Source organism: Alligator mississippiensis, chromosome 1 (assembly GCF_030867095.1).
Source record: "Alligator mississippiensis isolate rAllMis1 chromosome 1, rAllMis1, whole genome shotgun sequence".
Classification (NCBI taxonomy): Eukaryota; Metazoa; Chordata; order Crocodylia; family Alligatoridae; genus Alligator; species Alligator mississippiensis.
Genome location: NC_081824.1, coordinates 311,412,938 through 311,431,780, shown reverse-complemented (window position 1 = coordinate 311,431,780; position 18,843 = coordinate 311,412,938). Strand labels below are relative to the sequence as shown.

The following is an 18,843-nucleotide window of genomic DNA, read 5'->3' as shown; positions in this document are numbered from 1 at the left end:
CATTATTGAAATTCACCCCAAGCCTTATTTTCAGAACTTTACTCTAAACTGACCCTTAATTAGAAAGAGAGTAACAAGATAATCATGAAAATTTTCAGTTGGTTGTGAAGGTTCAATGCAAAAAAAAATTACATTGTATCATACATCTCTCCATTTTCTGAAACTTCTGAAAACCCATTAGCTGTGATTGTGAAGAGGAGCTATGACTGTTCTGGGGTATAATAGGAAGGACTCTTTTTCAGGAGCTGACAGCATATCTTGATAATTGGTTTTAGCATTATATTGCCATATGGAATAGTTATCTATCAGACCCATTGTGAATATATTTGCCACTGCCAAGCAATTGTCATGCTCTTCAAATATCAGAGAGAGGTTTTTTTATTTCTTTCGTTCTTTATTTTTTCCTGAGAGGTATCGTGATGCTACAGTGAACCAAAACTGAAAAGTAAAAGCACCACTCTGAACTGTTGCTGAGAGCAAACTGTTACTGAGACACTAACTTCAATGCACACTTATCAGTTAAAATGATGGGCTAGATCCTGATCTGGTGAATACTAGTAATGTTTCACTGAAAGTCAATTTCCCTTCTTATTGTGGAAAACTTATTTATATTACTGGACCTATACTCATTTACATTAACCCTGGATCTGACTCTGATAGGCAATTTGCATTGCTGGTCCTCTGTAGTCTCTTTGGAATTACACTATGGTTTAACAACAATGAATTGTTTTCTGCCTTACAGAAATATTGGATAAGATAAACTAAATAACACAACCCCTATAGCTAAGAACAATTATACCAAATTGGATGAAAGAAGTAGCATACTCGTGGTTTGTTTATGAAGACTTTATTCACTGAATATGATTGTAGTCTGAGTTGTCTTAACCTTCTCAAAAGTCTAAAGCCCCACCCCCTCCTCCCCCGTTAACAAATGTAAACAGGGTAATAATGGTGAGATGGTCTATGCTGAAATATGGCTTTCTAACCTAGGGTCAAACAAATGTTTCTTTAAAAGATGTTGCAAGTCTGTGCTCTTTCAAGAAATCATTCAGTCTTCTTCCATAATGGCTCTATGGAATGCATTTTCACAGGAAGGTAATGGATCTAACTCACAGATGATAAATCTGTCCACCCACATCACAAACTACAATCCAAGCAAACAAAACTCTGAATTTGTCCTGCTACCCTGGGGACAGGCCTGTCAATTCAGATCCAGATTAAATCATCTGAAAAACTGAAAACTTTATAGGACAAGAAACACTGAACACTGTTACACAGTATTAACAAAATTAACTAACCTGGTTGTTAGCCCTGCTCTCTGAGCAGTTTTTACTTATTGTAGGCTCCACGATGAACATAAATGCACACACACCCCTTCCACCCCTTTTTTTGGTATTCTGCTTAGCCATGTCATAAATGTTTTAAAATCCCTATCTTGCCTTCAATTCAGGTCAGAGAAAAACTTCCACTGTTTAAATGCTTACTTCAGTTGCAGATTGAATAAATGTCATGGTGACCTAAAAAAGAAGAACCTTGATGTAATGTGCATTGAAGAGCCTTCATATCGCTGGTCAAGGACAACAGATCATTATAAAGTACTACCAAATAGCTAATAAAACATTCTGTTGGCAAGAGAGTATTTTTTGCCAGCCTCTTGAAACCTAATGTATTTCATGAAGCCAGAGAGGAGTCTTTCTGTCTTGACAAGGGAGGTACAACCTGACCTCCTAACAGAGGAAGTAACACCCACCCATAAAATTCCAGTGATCACTGTGATGGCCATGAAAACCTAAGTCAACCTATAGGGCCAACCATTCATATCTTATAAATTATCCATAAAAATTAGATGATGCCAAGGTCACTCTGGAGAAAGAATCCATAATTCAGTAAGGAAGATTTATGCAGCAATCCTACCCTGGAACTTGAATGTTGGTTAGATTATGAGAAATCATCTAGTACTGGCTACATGTATATAAAAAAGAATAGTATACAGCAAGAATAGTATTTATATACAGGAATGAACATGGTTTTGAAAATCGAAACCAAATTCTAATTACTGGGAGGGAGGGGGTGTAATATATGTAGCCAGTACTAGATACTCTTTCATAACCTATATAGGAATTGGCTCTTCCAATTATTCTGATACCATGAGCAGCATGCACACATAATATGGCATAGTAGAGTGTTTTTTAACATATGGAACACAACATAGCATCCCAATGAATATTCACACCCTAACCATTTTAGAGGACAAGCACTGTATTAAACCAAAGGGAGAAGAACCTTTTTAAAGAGAGATCAAAAAAGAAGTGCTCATGAAAATTGAAAGATATTACAGAACGCAATAGGTAAGAAATGTTGATTTTTAGGAAGTGAAGTTGAAGGGGATTGTTTAATATTCACTGTACAGATTCATAAAAAAAAAAAAAAAAAATCCATACATGGTTTAAAAACTTAACTGGCAGTTTAAGGCTCTCAAGAGAGAAGAGAGATAAGCGTGGTCTTGAAAAGTACATTAGAAAGAAAGGAGGCTTCTGATAATGCTAGTCCAGTCCATCGTTGATAGCTATAAGATGAATATTGATGAGCACAATTCCCTTGACTTCAATGAGCAATATGTCTTATACATACACGAGATCAGAATCTGGACACAGGAATTTGGTTGGGAGGCGGTCATCATTTTGTGGTGTTTCATGTGAAGGGTGGGCTGTTTGTTTTCTTTCCTTTTTCCTAGACATAGTGACCATGTTTTTAATGTAGCATTTCTTTTAACCAGCTTAACATGTAGAAAAATACAGTATTAAATGTGGTTAATTATTCTACAAAGCAAATATTGAAGGCAGGCCGATCTTAGAGGCAGTGCTGGGATGCTGGAAGGCCCAAGCTCCCTGTAAAAGGAATCAGTGGAGGCCTCTGGGAGAATTGAGAGCAGCAACATCTGTGTTTCGCTGAGCTCTCATGAGGGAAAGTGTTCCAAATGCTTTTTAGTACACGATTTTGATGAAATTGAGATGGCACCACCATGTGTTCCCAAGATTAGAAAAGGTTTCCTTCACCACATTTAGGAGCTGCCTTTGACAAAGTACAACAGCGTAGATGGGGAAAAGAGACCTGCTGCGTGGCATACTTTGCCAGCCTCTGAAATAGCCATCATCTACTGCTTTATTCTCTTTTCCTTTATTCCCCTCCCCAACACTGCTTACAATAATCCTGTTTTTATATAAAGACTTGTGCTATTTGTTAAGTAAAAAGGTCTGCAGTAATGATACTGTTTAACTTCTAATGTAAGACACTCTTTTTGGGGGGGAGCACGGGGGGGTAAGGATGTTGCAGATGAGAGATTAGCTTTTTATATTCTCTTCTTCCCTGCATGCTAATGCCACTTGAACTAATACGTTAAAGAGGTGTTTGGCACTTTTCATTTGTTTTAAAAGAGTTTTTAAAACTAAATTCTAATGAGCTATTAAAAGAAGCTAATGTGTTAAGTGGAAAATATGTCTCTAAGAAAAACACAATAATGGTCATTGAGGCAATGGTACGTGCAGATAGTTTATCAACATGACACTTCTTCATAGATCTGTATCGATTAGACATTGAAAATCAACTATTCAGTCATCCTGCCCACTCACCTGAACAGGTCAGGGATATTCACTCCAGATATCTTAAGTGTTTAGACCACTCTAGGCTTCTCAAGTGTCAAAACTGCTCTGGAAAAAAAAATGCAAGAGCAATTTTACAGACATCTCCTCTTTCCACCAAACCCTAACACTTTGATATGAAGGGAAAGTGCTGATTTGCCAAAATTAAACAGACACTTTTTTCCACATATTTGTGGCTACAGCTAATAAATACACTTCTGCAGCATGATTGCTGAAGGAAACAGTGCCTTGTAGGGATGTGTTTGACTGGAAACTGTTTAACCAGAATAAAAGAATCAAGAGAAATGAAAAGCAAGATTTCCTGTAAAGGATTGGCCCATTGGGATGAATGTAATATAAAAGACATGTTGCTGAAGAAACAGACTGCACACCAGCTGTAACTCTGAACCTTGCCTCAAGTCTCTCAGTGCTTTTATATTTTTCACTCTCACTTTTAATACCCATGTGAGAAAATAATTTGTAATATCAATTTTCTGTTTATTTCAGAATTAATTATCGTCTTCTGAGTGCACACAAAAGAAACCTTGAGACTGGTGCTCCTTTCTCCCTTTTTTTTTTTTTTAAGATAGGGTGGCACAAAATACAAGCAAAACCTGGAAAAGAAACAGCAGGTGAAGCAGTATGTTAATTATTTCACCACTTGCTTATCCCACCAGCAATAAAGGCAAACCATTCTGCCTCATCGGATTGAAGTTGATTTGCTCTTAGGTGTTTAGTATTGCAGCTATATGTTGTTTTTCCAAATAGTGAAGTACAATCGCTCCCAAGTATTTTATGTGTTGTAGTGCACTCTATTTTCCTTCAATGGAAAATTCACTTTGGCATGACCATTTTTGATGCTGCTTTTAGCAAGTTGTGCATATTTTTTTATCTCATCTGCAGTAGCCAGTAGGAACTATACTGAATCTAGACTTCACTGGATTCTATGAAAGTCCCCATTCAGGCAAAATCTGCATTACTCCCTTTTCTGGAATCAGTATGGTCTGTGTTGTATTTAAGGACTGTAGGACCAGTACACAGTGAAGCTGTGTGAGAACTGGAATTTTATGTATTAATTTTTGTCCTGGACACAAACAAGTCCAGGTATGAGGAATGTGGTTCATTTAGGCTGTGTGGTGTTCAATAATTACCTGGGGCTCTGGACTCTAAGGCCAGATCCAGACATGCAGGCTGTCCACTTTGTGGCACCACAAACCTCTTCGCAGCATCACAAACTGCATGCATTGCACGGTAACCTGTGGGTGGCACTGCTGATTTGCAGTGCGGGGCAAAACTTGTTAGCAAGATTGCCTGGTAGCAAAAAAAAAAAACCCTTAAGAAAAGAACGTGCCACAAAGCACACAAAAGTGGCATGCACCAGGACAAATGACTGCTCCCCTGTCTCTGCCTGCTGTGGAGCCCCCATGCTGAGGCAGCCTGGGCCCCAGCCAGCTGCTCCCCAGCTGGCTGGGCATCGCAGCAGAGCCCCTGTGCTAAGGCACACAGTGGCTGGTTGGGGCTCAGTGCATCAGTGTGGGGGCTCCGCCGTGGCACACCGAGACAGGGGAGCAGCTAGCCTAGGGCTCCCCCATTTTGTGGCACCCTGCTCCCTAGCCAGCCTCGAGACGGGCTCCACAGTGTGCAGAGACAGGGGTACAGGCAGCCCTGGGCTCCATACGCTGCTCTTTGGCTGACTGGGGCACAGTGCCTGCTGGCCAACCCTGCACTGAAGCACCCTGTGCCCACCCCCCCACCAGCACATGGAGCAACAGGACAATGTGTTTCACTGCAAAGCGTATGGGTAGGGGTGTGCACTACAGCATAAAGTAGCGGCACAAATTTGTACCACTATTTGTGCTGCTGTAAACGCATGCCCTTGCTTGTGTGGATGCAGTTTAGCAGTCTGCTTCATTTGGTGTCTGAATTATAACTGCTTAGGATTGCATAACATGAGCCTTTCTAACTGGCTCTTGCAAGAGCCTCTTAAATAGACAGTTCCCCAAAGGCCACAACTTTTATTGCTAGCTAATTCCCATAGAAAGTAAATTTTAATAATTCAAGCAGTACAGGTCATGGTACTTTGCTCACTCATATCTACCTGTCTGCAGAGACCTGCCATCAGTTCACTCTCATTTCTCCAAACCACGTCCCCCAGCTACAATTCTACTCCCCATCCTTCCAATAAGTGTCAAGAGGCTGGAAAAAGGGCAGCTGTCACTGTACTAGGTATTAGCGCTATTCCCTAGCTTCTTCAAGAGAAACATTTCTCAAAGTCCACTTTCCCAGGAAACTAGGGCCTTTATGGAATGAATAACGGCATCGGACACCTGCCAGTGCTCAGCTATGAAAACTTGAACTTTACCTCCTAATCTACATCCTCATGTCCTCCAAGTCCTCAAGGTGCTGTAGCCCCCTACCTCTCATTTAGTAAAATAAGAGAGATGCTTTCCTAGTCCCTAGAAAAGACAACTAATGCAAACCCCCCCAATTGATACCTCTGTCCTACTCTGATCCCATGTGTAGGGCCCTGTCAGGTGATAGATACAAGGTATGTGCACTCCCTTCTGCTGTGCCTACCCCCCACTCCCTGCCACCCCTGATCCAAAGGGGCTGATGGCTAACCTCGCCTGCTTCAGCCATCTGCAGCTCAATAATACCCTTTCCTCTCTGTCCCTGCACCCCCAGCCAGAATGAAGGGGTGAAGGAGGGATGGGGTCTGTAAAATAACCACAACTTCTTTCTATCCACAAAGCCTACCTCAGCCTACGGTTTTGTGCAAGTGTAACAGGGGTCTTAAGCCCCATTACTGAGAGTGGGGCCAAATTAGTGGTAGCTAATGAAGTAATGGCTGCAGGCAAGTGCAGAGTGGTCTGTGGGGAGACCAACAGGCATAATTAGACCTGCATATGAGATCCTTAAAATGCATCTTCATGTCTTTTATGCTTCCTAATGGCAGGGATTTGAGAGTGGTAGTCAATATACCATTGCATTAGGCCTCAAAGCCTTCTCTTAGATCTGTCAACACATTTCCTATTTACCCAAATCTAAGACAACTTCAAATTTAATATGACCACCCTCCAACAATTAGATACTATACGTGGAAACTTACAAATGTGTACTTAATGAGGCTGTTTTCCCCCATGGCGGCGGGGAAATATCCCTCATCTTGGATTTGAGTAAATATGGTATTTATTTAGCAATCCAGATTCAGCTTTAAAATTGGTCAGAGCAAATAAACTGGCTTTCTATTTTGATTTTCTTTTTTCTCTTTTTTTGTGGGAGAGAGGTCTGGGGAGGGAAACCACAGTGGTAGGAAATATAGGACAATTTTAGTGTCTTAATGTTTTCCATGCCAAAAAAAATAAATGCCTGCCAATCGGTGAAAATACTAAACTCTCTTCTGCAAAAGCATGCCTGTAATTTTTTTTTGGTATCAGCTGGGTACCTTTTCAGGTACGATATTACCTACACTTCTACCCTAATTATTCTTGCCCGCTTCCCCCTGCCAATATTTGGCTTTTTGTCTTGAACTTGTCGCTAAAAAGTTATGGAGAAATAGAACATAATTAAAATTGTAATGTACGCAAGTGTCCAGGAAAGTACCTGAACTTCAGATAACTTGTAAACTGGCATAGCACTGTTGAAACCAGTGGGGAGACAATGATTTGGTGATGTGGCTGAAAGTGTCTCCATCTTGTGTTTTAACTTGAAAGTGCTGCTCTGTTCTGTGGATTGGCTCTCCTTCAGTGTAAGCCAAGCTTTTTCTTATTGAGCAGGTCTCCTTACTGTGTGTGTATTCTGAATCATACCTGTTCATTACTGGGGCAAACAATTTGGGTTTTTTTCTTATTTAATCACCCTGCAGAGAAACTTGGAGTAAATCTGTGGGATTATTTAAATCTCTGTGAATTTTCAATAAAACATGTTAATATTCCAATTTGTGCATGTGGGCTTGGGTCGTGAAAAGCTGAGGCTAGACGGAAATGAAACTGTGGGCAAAACAGGCCTTAGCAGTTCTTATTACATGTGAGGAAAAGGTTTCTCTCTGATTACCTAGGTGTGCCTACTCAATGTGGTTTAGCTACACTGAATTTTATTTTTGTGACGTGTCACATTGCTTTATAACCATGTTCATTGTATGTCTAATAAAGCTGGGGGGAGAGAGAGTTGGCTGTATTAGTTCGGTATATTGAGATAAATGGTTTGCCTTTATTAGTAACATGGGTGTGTTGTAATTGATTATTCTGATCGTCCTTTTATCACCAACAATACAAATCACTACCTGGACTCCCAGGCCTTTGCTAAGTTTGCTTGGACCATACATTGCATCAGTTCATTCCCATGGGCACACATACACAAAACGCTGACTGCGCCATAGCCAAATAATATTGTGCAGTAGCGCACCACGGGACTAACCAGGCTAATACGCTACTGTGCACTATTATTGAATTACTGCACAGTACCGTCACTTAACTCTGGTTACTGTGCATGTATTTAGTATTTGATTATACAAGTACTAAATAAACACACAGTAGTGACTGCACAGTAGCATTTCATGTAGACATGCCGATTGTGAAGTGACTTCCCTTCTGCAACACCTTACAGCCCCCTTACTGCCAAAGGCCTCACAGACTATGGCCCATCTTATTAGGTATGGCTGCTGCTAATTATAGAATAATATTATTTTAATATATGGTCTGCTGCTATATTAGCATTTGTTTTTTCCTCATAGGCATGGGTACAAGTGCATGTATGTGTTTGTGAAAGATTCTGCACAACTGATGTCCCCAACCTTGATAGAGCTGTGGTTATACCTATTAAGTTGGCAGTGAAAGTGAGTCTTCTGAGTTGGTAGGAAGATTCTGTGTGTGTATGTACCACAGAGCATTAGACCAAATGATAATATCAAGGAATAGATTTTTTCCCCCCTTAAAGTTGAATCCAGAATTAGTGTCACACATGCACAAGCTTAAATGTATTCTTTTAGAGTGTGTGCATTTATATGAGTGTTGTGTTAGAATGAAAAAGTGTTCTTATGCAGTATGTGCATATACAGAATTGTGGGTTAAATCCATGGCTGATATAAGCAGGCCACTTCAAGAGGTAGACTTGAACCAGTGGCAAATTTGCCCACTTACTCATGTTGTAGTAAGTTATTTGTAGACCTCTGTACAGTTTCACCCAATAGTTTATGGCTTCATGAACACACAGTAGTTTTACTTTAAAAAGATTTCAGTTAAAGTACATTTATCATCTAAAACGCTTGGTAGATCTGACTAATTCTCGTACACCAATTCAGAATAACCAAATTTTGTAATTTTAGAAAAGGGTAGAGGTAATACATACTGCACAGGGCCTTTTAAAACCATACATTTTAGTATTAATCTTCATCTTTTAATTATTTCCTTTCTTCAGTGAAAGAGCTAGATAACATACTGGTTTTCTAAATGTTTTTTCTAAATATTTGTAATGGCTGGAATGTCCACTAGAAAAAAAGCTTCTGTCTTTAAGTAGGTGAAAACAATCTGTGCACTGTCTGTTGCCACACTTCTAAATTGCATTCCCACTTCTTTGGGTGCAGAACAAACACTGCTCAGCTGGTGTTAACAGCATTCTTAGTTTATTTGTACTGACCAACCACTGCAAAAAAAGTTCAGAATAAACTATTAAAAAGATTACCTGAACAAAGGTTATGCACTGAATTAGAAAAAGGAAGATTAAAAATAAATGCCATTCTTTTTCTTATCTGTAAGAAACACTCAGCCACATTAGCTAAAAATACGAGGTTCCTTATGATTTATGCTTTCTTGAAGCTCTTCAGAGAAAAGGGCATCTCACAAAAGTAACCCAGGCTGAATGGCACTTTGTGATTAGAACATTACTACTGCTAGCATTCCAATCTTGTGTGTCTGGGTTGATGATGTAGGTGGCAACAGTTATTACTGGGGAGGGGGAGAAGGGGGAGAAACATACTTCAGTGACTTTATATTGCAGTAGCTGTCACTATAAGGATAGCTAAATGAAATTTGTAGAGAGGCTGCTGAAATGCCCATGACATAAGCGAGCTTGTGTGTGGAATAGATGCCAAAGTTGGGGAGCAAATAGCAGATTCACTTAAATATGCATGTTGCTTTTACAAGTTAGGGTAAATGTCATGTATCTCTGCACTGTCCTTGTTAATTCCTTTGCGGTCAGTATAGAAATTTACTCTATCTGGAGCATTAGAAAAGCTGGTAATATTATATAAAAATAAATTTAATTTGGAAATGCATACATTTAAATTGGAGATCACCTCCTGCTGCCTAGAAATCCAATAGGCAATATGTTGCCACATTATATAGCACTAGAATAGTCTTTGGCATGGAAACAACCCAAACTGCACTCTGTGTATGAACATCTTCATGTGCATAGGGCCTGTCTCAGTACTGATAGAAACCCACCTCTAGCTGGACATTCTCTATGGTATGGTGTTAAGGGGCTTGCCTCCTGGTTGCTTTCAGCCTCTGACAGCTAAATAGGACTCCAGTTGTGCTCCTGGTTTGGCATTGCTAGACATACTTTTGCGATGTTGCTGCTCTAACTTTCCCTCCTGGCAGTTTCTTGGTCCATCTACTTGGCCATTAGGACTGCTGCTCTCCAAAACCTCTCCCCAAACTCCAGCTTTGTGGGTGTAGTCAGCCCATTCTGCACCCTTGCACAGACTATTGTAGAGGGCTGCCCTTCAATGGTAAAGACTCCTGGTGGGGAGGGAGGTAAAGGGGGGAGAATTTTGATGCTCCCTTGTAGTGCCCAGGGCTGGTGCCCTGCTCACCCTGCCCTAGTTATGCTACTGGTGCCTTGAGTCTAATGTTTATTAATTCGGGAACATAAGACATGAACCCAAATCATACCCATTTTTTAAGGCCTGTCACTTCCTGTGTATTTTTATGATCTTTAACCTTTCTCCTTTTAAAATCCTAATTTGTCACCTCTGTTCCTTTGCTCTGTTTGGGGGATTTTTTTTCTCTCTTGCATTGGCTTCTGCAGTGAACTTTGCACAAATTGGTTTCCCCACACAGGCAACCTCTTTTGTGTACCTATTGTTCCAGGGTGCTTCCAACCCAAAAAAACAGACAAGTTTAACAGCTGAAATTGCCTTTGTCTGGCATAATAGTACCTTTGATGGAGTTTAGAAATTATCTTTTGGCATGAGGATCTCTTAACTGTGGTATACCAAGTGTTCCCATCATATTGCTGTCTGGGTACACTGGGGCTGCTTCATTCTTATTCCAAGGGAGATGTCTGTTTCGTAGGTGGAAGCTGTTACGAGAAGGCATTTCTAACTGTATCTTCCCACTGATGGAGAAGATTAATTCAGACATAGTGAAATGGCATAGAAAACCTTGCAATTCTAACTTTCTAGAGAAAAGTTGTATGACAACATAGGATGCAAAATTGTGGCCAGGTTCTGCTGTTTCACTGATTGTGCAACAGATAAACATATCCAGTGACAGTGAGAATCAGCTGGTATAATTCCCTTTTAGTAGGGCTGCCTACAAGTCTCTGGCATTTGTGGTTAGAGCAGAGTATAATGCTGTTTCTGCTTTCAAGACTGAACAGCTGTCATGGTAAGCCCACCCGCTGTTCTTTACAATGGCTGCCTATAAAATTGATGAAGTGATAATACTGAGACAGGAGAGCTCTGTAATCCTTAACTGGTGGACATATGAAGTCTATTACTATAAGAGTGGTAGTTTTACCAGCAGGCTTTATGTTTTAGATCTGTCATGAAATGGTGCCTCCAGTCATGATGTTCTTTGCTCCTTTCCTGTTGCTGCCATTCATGTGAACAGGCATGGTTCAGTAAAAGGTAGTATGTAGCTCTGAGGCTACTTTACATCTGGGGCAACTGTGGAGTGAGTCTTCAGGGCCCTCAAAGCTTTCCCTAGCATAGGTTAGTTACTTGCCAGAGGCTTATGCCCTGAGGACAGTGTGGTATTAATGTAAGCCAATGCTTGGCCTTGTTCCAAGGTGATGAACAGAAGCTCTTTGTGCAAAATTGATATTGAAAAAAAAATAAAAAGGAATCCTGATTTTTATAAAAGAAGAGTGTAGTATCACATCTTAATGAATAAATGTCCCAGTTCAGTATGCATGGGCACTATTTCTCCAGCACAGATCACTTCCTTGGGAACTGACTGTTCTAAGATCACAAGCTCTGCTCTGCATATACATGTTGCTCATACATGAAAGGAATATTGTCATTTGGTTGATGAAATGTAAGACCCAAATTAATGCCCAGGACAGGAATGAAAGTGGTGCGGAGCTTCGGAGGAAGCTCTGGAAGCGACTGTCCCTCAAGAGGCACAATCCCTATCAGATCTACATGGCATAGACAGAGGACATACAAACTGTATAATTGTTGTATGTAGCAGGGATTAGATGTTTGTACAGCACCTAGTACAGCACATCCATATTTCTTGACTAGGGTCTCCTCATTGCTATGGCACTACAAATAATCTCAGTAGATGCAGCCTGCTACTTGTAGGCTGGTTTAACCAGCTCTGCAAACTGCGAGATACGGGGCTATCCCCACTCTTCTTCCTACCACTTCTGGGATAAGTTGTGCCCCACTAGGTAGCTACAGACAAGCCTCTGAACTTCCCCATGTGCAGAAGTGGTGATTGTTACTGGTCCTCAATGTGCTTCTAGGGTTTGGATTAAGAAAAGCTTTCTTGAACTCTTCCTCCCAACTGCCACAACACCCCCCCAGTGAAAGCTAAGGACAGCCTCGCGTCCTGTTTGCTTAAGTTTTACAAAATGCTGTTGTTCTTAAGGAGTTTCCTTTCCATCAACAACTGGCCTTTATTTAGGTTTGAAGCATGTCATCCCATGGTTTGTTTGTTTTTTGTTCTTTTTTCCCCCCATGCTCCACTGGAAAAGGAGAGTAAATTTGGGAATAGGTAGCAAGGGGAGAAAACCCAGAAAAACAAACAACTCCTCCTCCCACAGACAATTGATTTTCCTTTTGCAATGTTGTTCAAATTGTAAAAGCAAAACAAATTTCAAGTTTTGAAGGAATGCCATGTTTTTTCAACAATTTTTTGGAAAATATGATCTGTATGGGGATAAGAGAAAGGGAATGGAATTATTACAGCCATCCCTACAGCCACGAATGTGACTTGATATAGCTTATCCAGTCCTTTATTTTTCTTGACAGTCTTTTCAATAATTAGAAAGCCCATGGTAACAAAAGTAATATCAGACTGCCACCAGACATGGTGCAAGCACACCTACTCTGGATTCCTTTAAGAGTCAATTGGATGTTTATCTTGCTGGGATCCTGTGACCCCAGCTGACTTTCTGCCCCTGGGGCAGGAGGCTGGACTTGATGATCTTCCCAGGTCCCTTCCAGCTCTAATGTCTATGAAATCCCCAGTGTAGACCACTTAAAGATGAATTATTGTATAAAATGTTTTACATATCTTTTTGTAATGAATGCACATTATTTAAAATTGTAGAACCCTAACTATGACTGAATGCATTGAACCCTACAGTTTTGATGGCATTAGCTTAAATATCACCAAGGAAACAAAGACCATAAGGACCCCTACGCTAGGAAAATGACCCATTGAGGACAACGGCTGTTAGCAAAAGGCTTTCTTCCACTGCAACAAGGACTGGAAACTGCTTAGTTACTAGTGTAGAGCAGATCAAATGGAATATCAAAATCACACTAGTAACCTACAGTATAGCATATTACTAAATTGGAAGTTATTTCCCTTCTACACTAACAATTAAACTATTTTCAAGGGACGGGGGGCTATTTTTGACATCCAGAGGTAGTGGAGTAGAATAAGGTCTACATTTTATTGGGTAAAATCTGAGAACAAAGATGACTTACTATTCAAAACAATCTTTCATTAGCAGAAAGATGAACTAACAAAGTCTTCACTTTCTGATACACTCTTTCCCTTCCTCAAAGGAATAGTATGCAGCAGGGAGAGGGCAAAAAAGCGCTCAATGCATAGTCAGTAGACTAAGGCAAATAAGAAAAATAAGTTTATATGCAAGCTACAAGACTCAGTGAGTCAGATTCTAATTATAATACCATGATAATAAAGAATAATCATAAATGTAGAGTAAATGCGTATGTCCCTGGTGGTAACGAAGGTCAGAATCTTTTCCACTGAGCTCTACTTCTTTACTGAAAATGCCGGAAGGAGGGGGGGGGGGAATAAAAATCAATTTCCTGTGGCTTACCAATTTGTTCTTATGAGTTTGTTAAGAGTTTAAAAACAAATGGAGTACTTCCCCCAGAATTCAATATATGCCAAATCTTTTGTCAAGGGCACTAGAGGAACTGGAGCTCCTCCTAATGCTACAGAGATTTCAAAGTTCATTATCTAACAGCTTGTCTACGTAGAGAAATAGCTAGAAAGAGCTACTGTGGAATAATTTTATGGTGATTAGTGGTGGCTTTATTTCAGAATAATTACTCTGCTTTAAAATGGCAATAAATTTTCCTGGAATATTTTTATTCCAGAGTAGTATATTCACACAGGAAGCTCTTCTGGTCAGTGTCCTTGTGCAGACACACTCTCAAGCAGATGGTTCCTTTATCAGTCAATATGGACTTGATATCAATATAAGGACTTTGTTAAATTCAGTGGGCTTCCAATAAGGTCCACAGTTGAATTATTAAAATATTTCTATGGCTAAGGCATTCTATTTAATGTGACTTAACTATACAATGTAGTTTAGCACTCAAAATAAATGCATCAAAATGTAAAACTACAAACACCTGTTAAAGAGAAATGGGGATTACTATTTTTTTTTTTAGAAAAACATAATGCACAGATAAATTACCTTTATTCAGAGGTATAGCAAGAGAATATTCACCTCAGTTTTGGAAACTAAAACTCTTAACAGTTTAAAAGGCATAATTTGATTGTAATTCTGAAAGCTATTCTAAAAGCAATAGCTTTAATAAAATGTAATGTCATAACCTGAATATGTTATTATTGAATACAAAAATACTATCTATGTAAAAACAATAAGTTAGTTTATTTACAGTGCTGTACACTATTCTGCTCTAGGATTTCCTTTGCATTTAATTTATTTGTATATTATACATGCCTTTATAATTTTGCACAAAGCATCTCCAGCAGCATGTCATCCATGTTCACTGTGCCAATGATAGGCCTAAAGAATAGTTCAGCAATTACATTAGCATTAATGGATCTCAGCAAGGAAAGAGCAATATTCAGCTTGGCAAATCTGGCCTGGTCCCCTCTGTGAATCAGTCTGACATGTTCGTTTAAAGCTTGCTGTGCTTCTCTCTGCAGTCCCTGGATGTACTGTGTACACTGCAACCCTGGTAGATCTGAAAGAAAAATAGGACGCTAAATTTCTGTTTACAAAATTATCTAAACAACAATTAAAAATGACTCTTCTTGTCAAGTGTCAGCTAACTGGCAACTCATACACATTGCTATTAAAGGTTTCTTGAACAGGGAAACAAACCAAGTGTTTTGACTGAACTTGAAACATTTTAAACAGTGAAAACCGCATACCCAGCACACACAGCTTTCACTAGTGTAAACTTCTCCCAATTGCTCCTCTGTACATGCAAAGCTGTTTTTTGTTATGCAACGTAAATGAGTATTGAAAAAATATTGCTCCTAATTGTTTTAAAAATAAAGCATGTAGTGTAAAGGATAAACATACAGACTACCACTGTGAATTGTGGCCAATAAAAACCCACAAGGTGCCAAATGTGACATAAATAGCAAGACATAACAATAAAAGGAACTAATGGGCTAACTTGTTGACCATTAGGAAATGCATTATTCATGCTTAATATGTCCTGCTGGCAACTTCATTGTGGAGCTATTCAATTGGAGACAACACGTAGTGTTAACTCTAAAATGGGTTTGGAGTTTTGCTGGTGTATGAGGGATATTTTAACCATGATGGTCCAGAAACTGTGAGAGGTAAGGATTTATTAAGATGATCTCTTCTATTGGACCAGCTGTGCAGTTGGGATAGTTAGACAAGATTTTGAATGCAAGACATTCTCTCTCCGATCTGATTGTTTTGCTATCTAACACAACAAAAGACAGAAAATTGAGTCACTGGGAGTATAGATGTCTTACTTTTTGATCTAACAGTTTGATGGTACAAATACAAAAATACCAGTATCAGAATCAAAAGCACAATAGCTAGGTCTTAAAAATATATAAATGAACTGTTTAGCAAGTTGTTTTCTTTTTATCACGGACTTTACAGGTACACCCGGATTGGTAGGGAAAACGTCTTCATTTAATCTAATTCAGGTACTTTTTCAGAGTCTTAAGATTGAAGTTAAATTTCCTTTTCATGCTAGGAAAACGCTTCCCACACAAGCACGTCAAGAGCCATTTGTTTGTCTTATCCCTGGTTCCAAGTTGCCCACCAATTCTTTAAAGAGGATTGCTCCCTAAAGAGTCCTTCTAGAAACAGTTACTTCCTGAGGTCTGTCAGTCAGGTATATCTTAATCTATTCGGTGGATGCTTTGTTGCTAGTGCATGATGTTATTTTTCTACTCTGACATCATGTGGCCTGAAGCTAAACAACTCACAGGTATCTGTCTGTTGCATCACTGCTGTCACCTTTGCTAACTACCTTTATTAACCAAAGAATGAGATATAGTTTTTGTTGTTTTTTTTAAAATGAGCATTTTACAATGAAGACAAGGAAGCACAAGAAAAATGCCAAACCTACACTGCAACAGTGCAAATGTGGTGAACTAACATGTGTGTGACTAGAGGGTATACATAAGGATACGAGGTTTTTTTGGTTTCAGGTGACAGACTGGAGTGAGTGGAAGTGCTGCTGGTTCTCGAGGACAGCTCTTCCACACCTGGCTTGCCAGCTGCTGTCCCACTAAAGGCTGCTCTGCCAGGGCTCCCTTCCAACATCTGGAAAAGCCAAGAAGGGCAGGGGTGGGGTAGGTGTGGAGGGTAGTATGTGTGGATGTAAGGGTGCACATTAGTGCACCTGGGGCTTGGGGGGGGGGGGAGGGGTTGCATGTGCTGGTTGAGGAAGAGAAAGGGAACCTGTGTGTTTGTGGGGCTGGGGGAGAGACAGAGGGGAGAGGGTGTCTGTGTAGGGGGGCGGTGCCTTGGGAAGAGGAAGACTGTGTTGGGCTGGCTGAGAGAGGGGGGGACACAGGGGGGAGAGGAAGAGAGAGAGTGAGTGTGGCTGGGGAAGAGAGAAAATGTGTGCATCTGTGTGTGGAGCTTCTTGGCCTTTCAGCTCAGATCAAGCATAGCTCCTATGCTTACCTGGCAGGGGAAATACCGTGACCACCAAAGCGGTTTTCCTAGTTTCACCCAGGGACAACGGCCCTCTTGGCATGGGGGTAGTACCCGCAAAGGTAAGGTATAGTTAATCTCCCACTTAGCTGCTGGAGTGGGAAGGTCTTGGCTTTATACTTCATGGAAGTGAGAGAGGAAGGAGCTTGCCGAGGGCAAACAGAACTCGGGGGCACCCGAACCCCAAGCCTCCGGGCTTGGGCCCGCACACCGGCTCGGGAGAGGGCAGAAGCCCGGCTGGGGGCGCAGGCCGTGTGCCAGTAGCGGGGCCACTGACGGCTCTGGGCCGACTCGTGGACCTGGTGTGGCGCGGAACACGGGAAAGTAACAGTAACATTTCAAACAAGGTCCGCGTGCGGGGGCTGGGGGCGCTCCCCGCGACTCACCCGGGTTGAAGAGCACGGCGCCCTTGAGGTAGGCGTACTCCTTGGGGCCGATGTCCAGGCTCCAGCACTTGGCCAGGACGCCGTGCAGGGCCTGCAGGTCGGCGGCGGGCGGCGGCGGCGGGCGGGCGGTGAGGATGCGCTGCAGCATGCTGGGCTGGGCCGCCTCGTGCGCGGGCAGCGCCACGCCGTCCTGCGCCAGCCCTAGTACCAGCAGCGGCGCCCAGGCGGCGCGCACCAGCACCAGCTGCTCGGCCAGCGGCAGCTGCTGGAAGCAGGGCACCCCCTTCACGAAGCGCAGCGTCTTCACCAGCACGGCCGCCGCCGCCGCCCTCTCGCCGCCCGCCGCGGCCCGGCTCCGGCCCCGGCCCCGGCCCCGGGCGCCGCACGAGCAGCCTGGCCCCGAGCCCCTTGGCTGCTCCTCGCTGCGCAGGATGTGGTAGAGGATGCTGCCCTGCCGCCGCCCGCCCGCGCAGCACCGCCCGCGGCCCACGCACGCCATGGGGCTACGCTGCCGCCGCTGCCGAGCCGCCGCCTTATGTAGCGCCCGGGCGCGGGGCCCCTCCCCCTCCTCCTCCCCCTCCTCCTCAGCCCCGAGACCGCCGGCGCCGAGCCCGCGCGCGGCCAGATGCGCTCGGTCCTAGACTACCGAAATACCGGCTACACACCGCGAAGAAAAGGCAAATAAGGCTGCACTGCAACGGAGTCTCTTTCTTTCTGTTACTCGCTGCAAGTCGGCCACGGGTGAGAAATGGGGGTGGGGGGAATGCAGTGGGGCTCTGAAATATCATCGCATCTGCCCCTTGGGACTCAGTGATCTCGCAAGGTCCCTTTAGCCCCAATGGCTGCGAAAGGGCATCTCTAAGGGCATAGGCAGGGCAGATACGAGCTCTTTTCTCTGCCCAACTACATACTAACCGGACACAGTGCAAGTCTGCAACTAGGTCGTCTTCTTTGCTTTCTGTTGCTCGCTGTGAGCCATCCGTGAGTGAGAATGGGGGGAAAAATGTAGCTGGGCTAAGAAAAGACATCGTATCACTAAAGGCGTAGGCAGGCAAGGTTCATCATTGGGGTGACTTTTCTTAGACTGACTAGTATTTAAACCTTAGGCCTACTAACTAGTATTATTTTATTTTAAATACTGTTTAGTTGGTCTGAGAAAAGAGATGGGATTCCCTTTACTTAGACCAACCTAATGCCAACTAAGCACTGGGGGGAAAAATTGCAAATAAGTTTCTTTCATGTTTACTTTCTATTCACTGTAAGTTGTCCATGAATGAGAATTGGGGAAAACTGTAGTTGAGCTAAGAAAAAAGATCACATTTCGAAGGACATAGGCAGGCAAGGTTCTTTGGGTAGAGACATGATCTTTTTTCCTAGCCCAACTAATTTTTTTTTCCCAATTGTCACTCATAGATGACTCACAGTGAGCAATAGAAAGTAAAGAAAAAGAAACGGTTGCAGACTTACTTGCATTTTTTTCA

General features: G+C 42.0%; 2 protein-coding genes across 9 annotated transcripts in view; one reads left to right on the top strand and one right to left on the bottom strand.

The window, feature by feature from the left end:
* Nucleotides 1–14,472: 14,472 nt before the first annotated feature.
* On the bottom strand, nt 14,473–17,881 carry NR0B1 (nuclear receptor subfamily 0 group B member 1). Its single transcript, XM_014611176.3, has 2 exons — nt 17,363–17,881; nt 14,473–15,003 (listed from the first exon to the last, which is right to left on the bottom strand). The coding sequence occupies exons 1-2, from the start codon at nt 17,859–17,861 to the stop codon at nt 14,759–14,761; spliced, it is 744 nt and encodes a 247-aa protein (XP_014466662.1). The 5' UTR covers nt 17,862–17,881; the 3' UTR covers nt 14,473–14,758.
* GK (glycerol kinase) overlaps nt 16,852–18,843 on the top strand; it is a 358,525-nt gene continuing 356,533 nt past the window's right edge. For 3 of the 8 annotated variants that reach the window (XM_019486298.2, XM_019486293.2, XM_019486292.2), the window contains exon 1: nt 16,852–17,038. The gene's annotated coding sequence lies outside the window, so the exon portion shown is untranslated. Of the gene's footprint in view, nt 17,039–17,969; nt 18,104–18,843 lie in introns of those variants that run through there. The other 5 variants (XM_019486297.2, XM_019486294.2, XM_059720825.1 and 2 more) reach the window with 2 other exon arrangements.

What these genes read in the sequence shown, in the direction of transcription:
- NR0B1 (XM_014611176.3), bottom strand. Translation starts at nt 17,861, where the DNA reads ATGGCGTGCGTGGGCCGCGGGCGGTGCTGCGCGGGCGGGCGGCGGCAG. An exon ending in CGCCGTGCTCTTCAACCCGG is followed by an intron (nt 15,004 to 17,362) that starts GTGAGTCGCGGG and finishes TTTTTCTTTCAG; the next exon opens with ATCTACCAGGGTTGCAGTGT.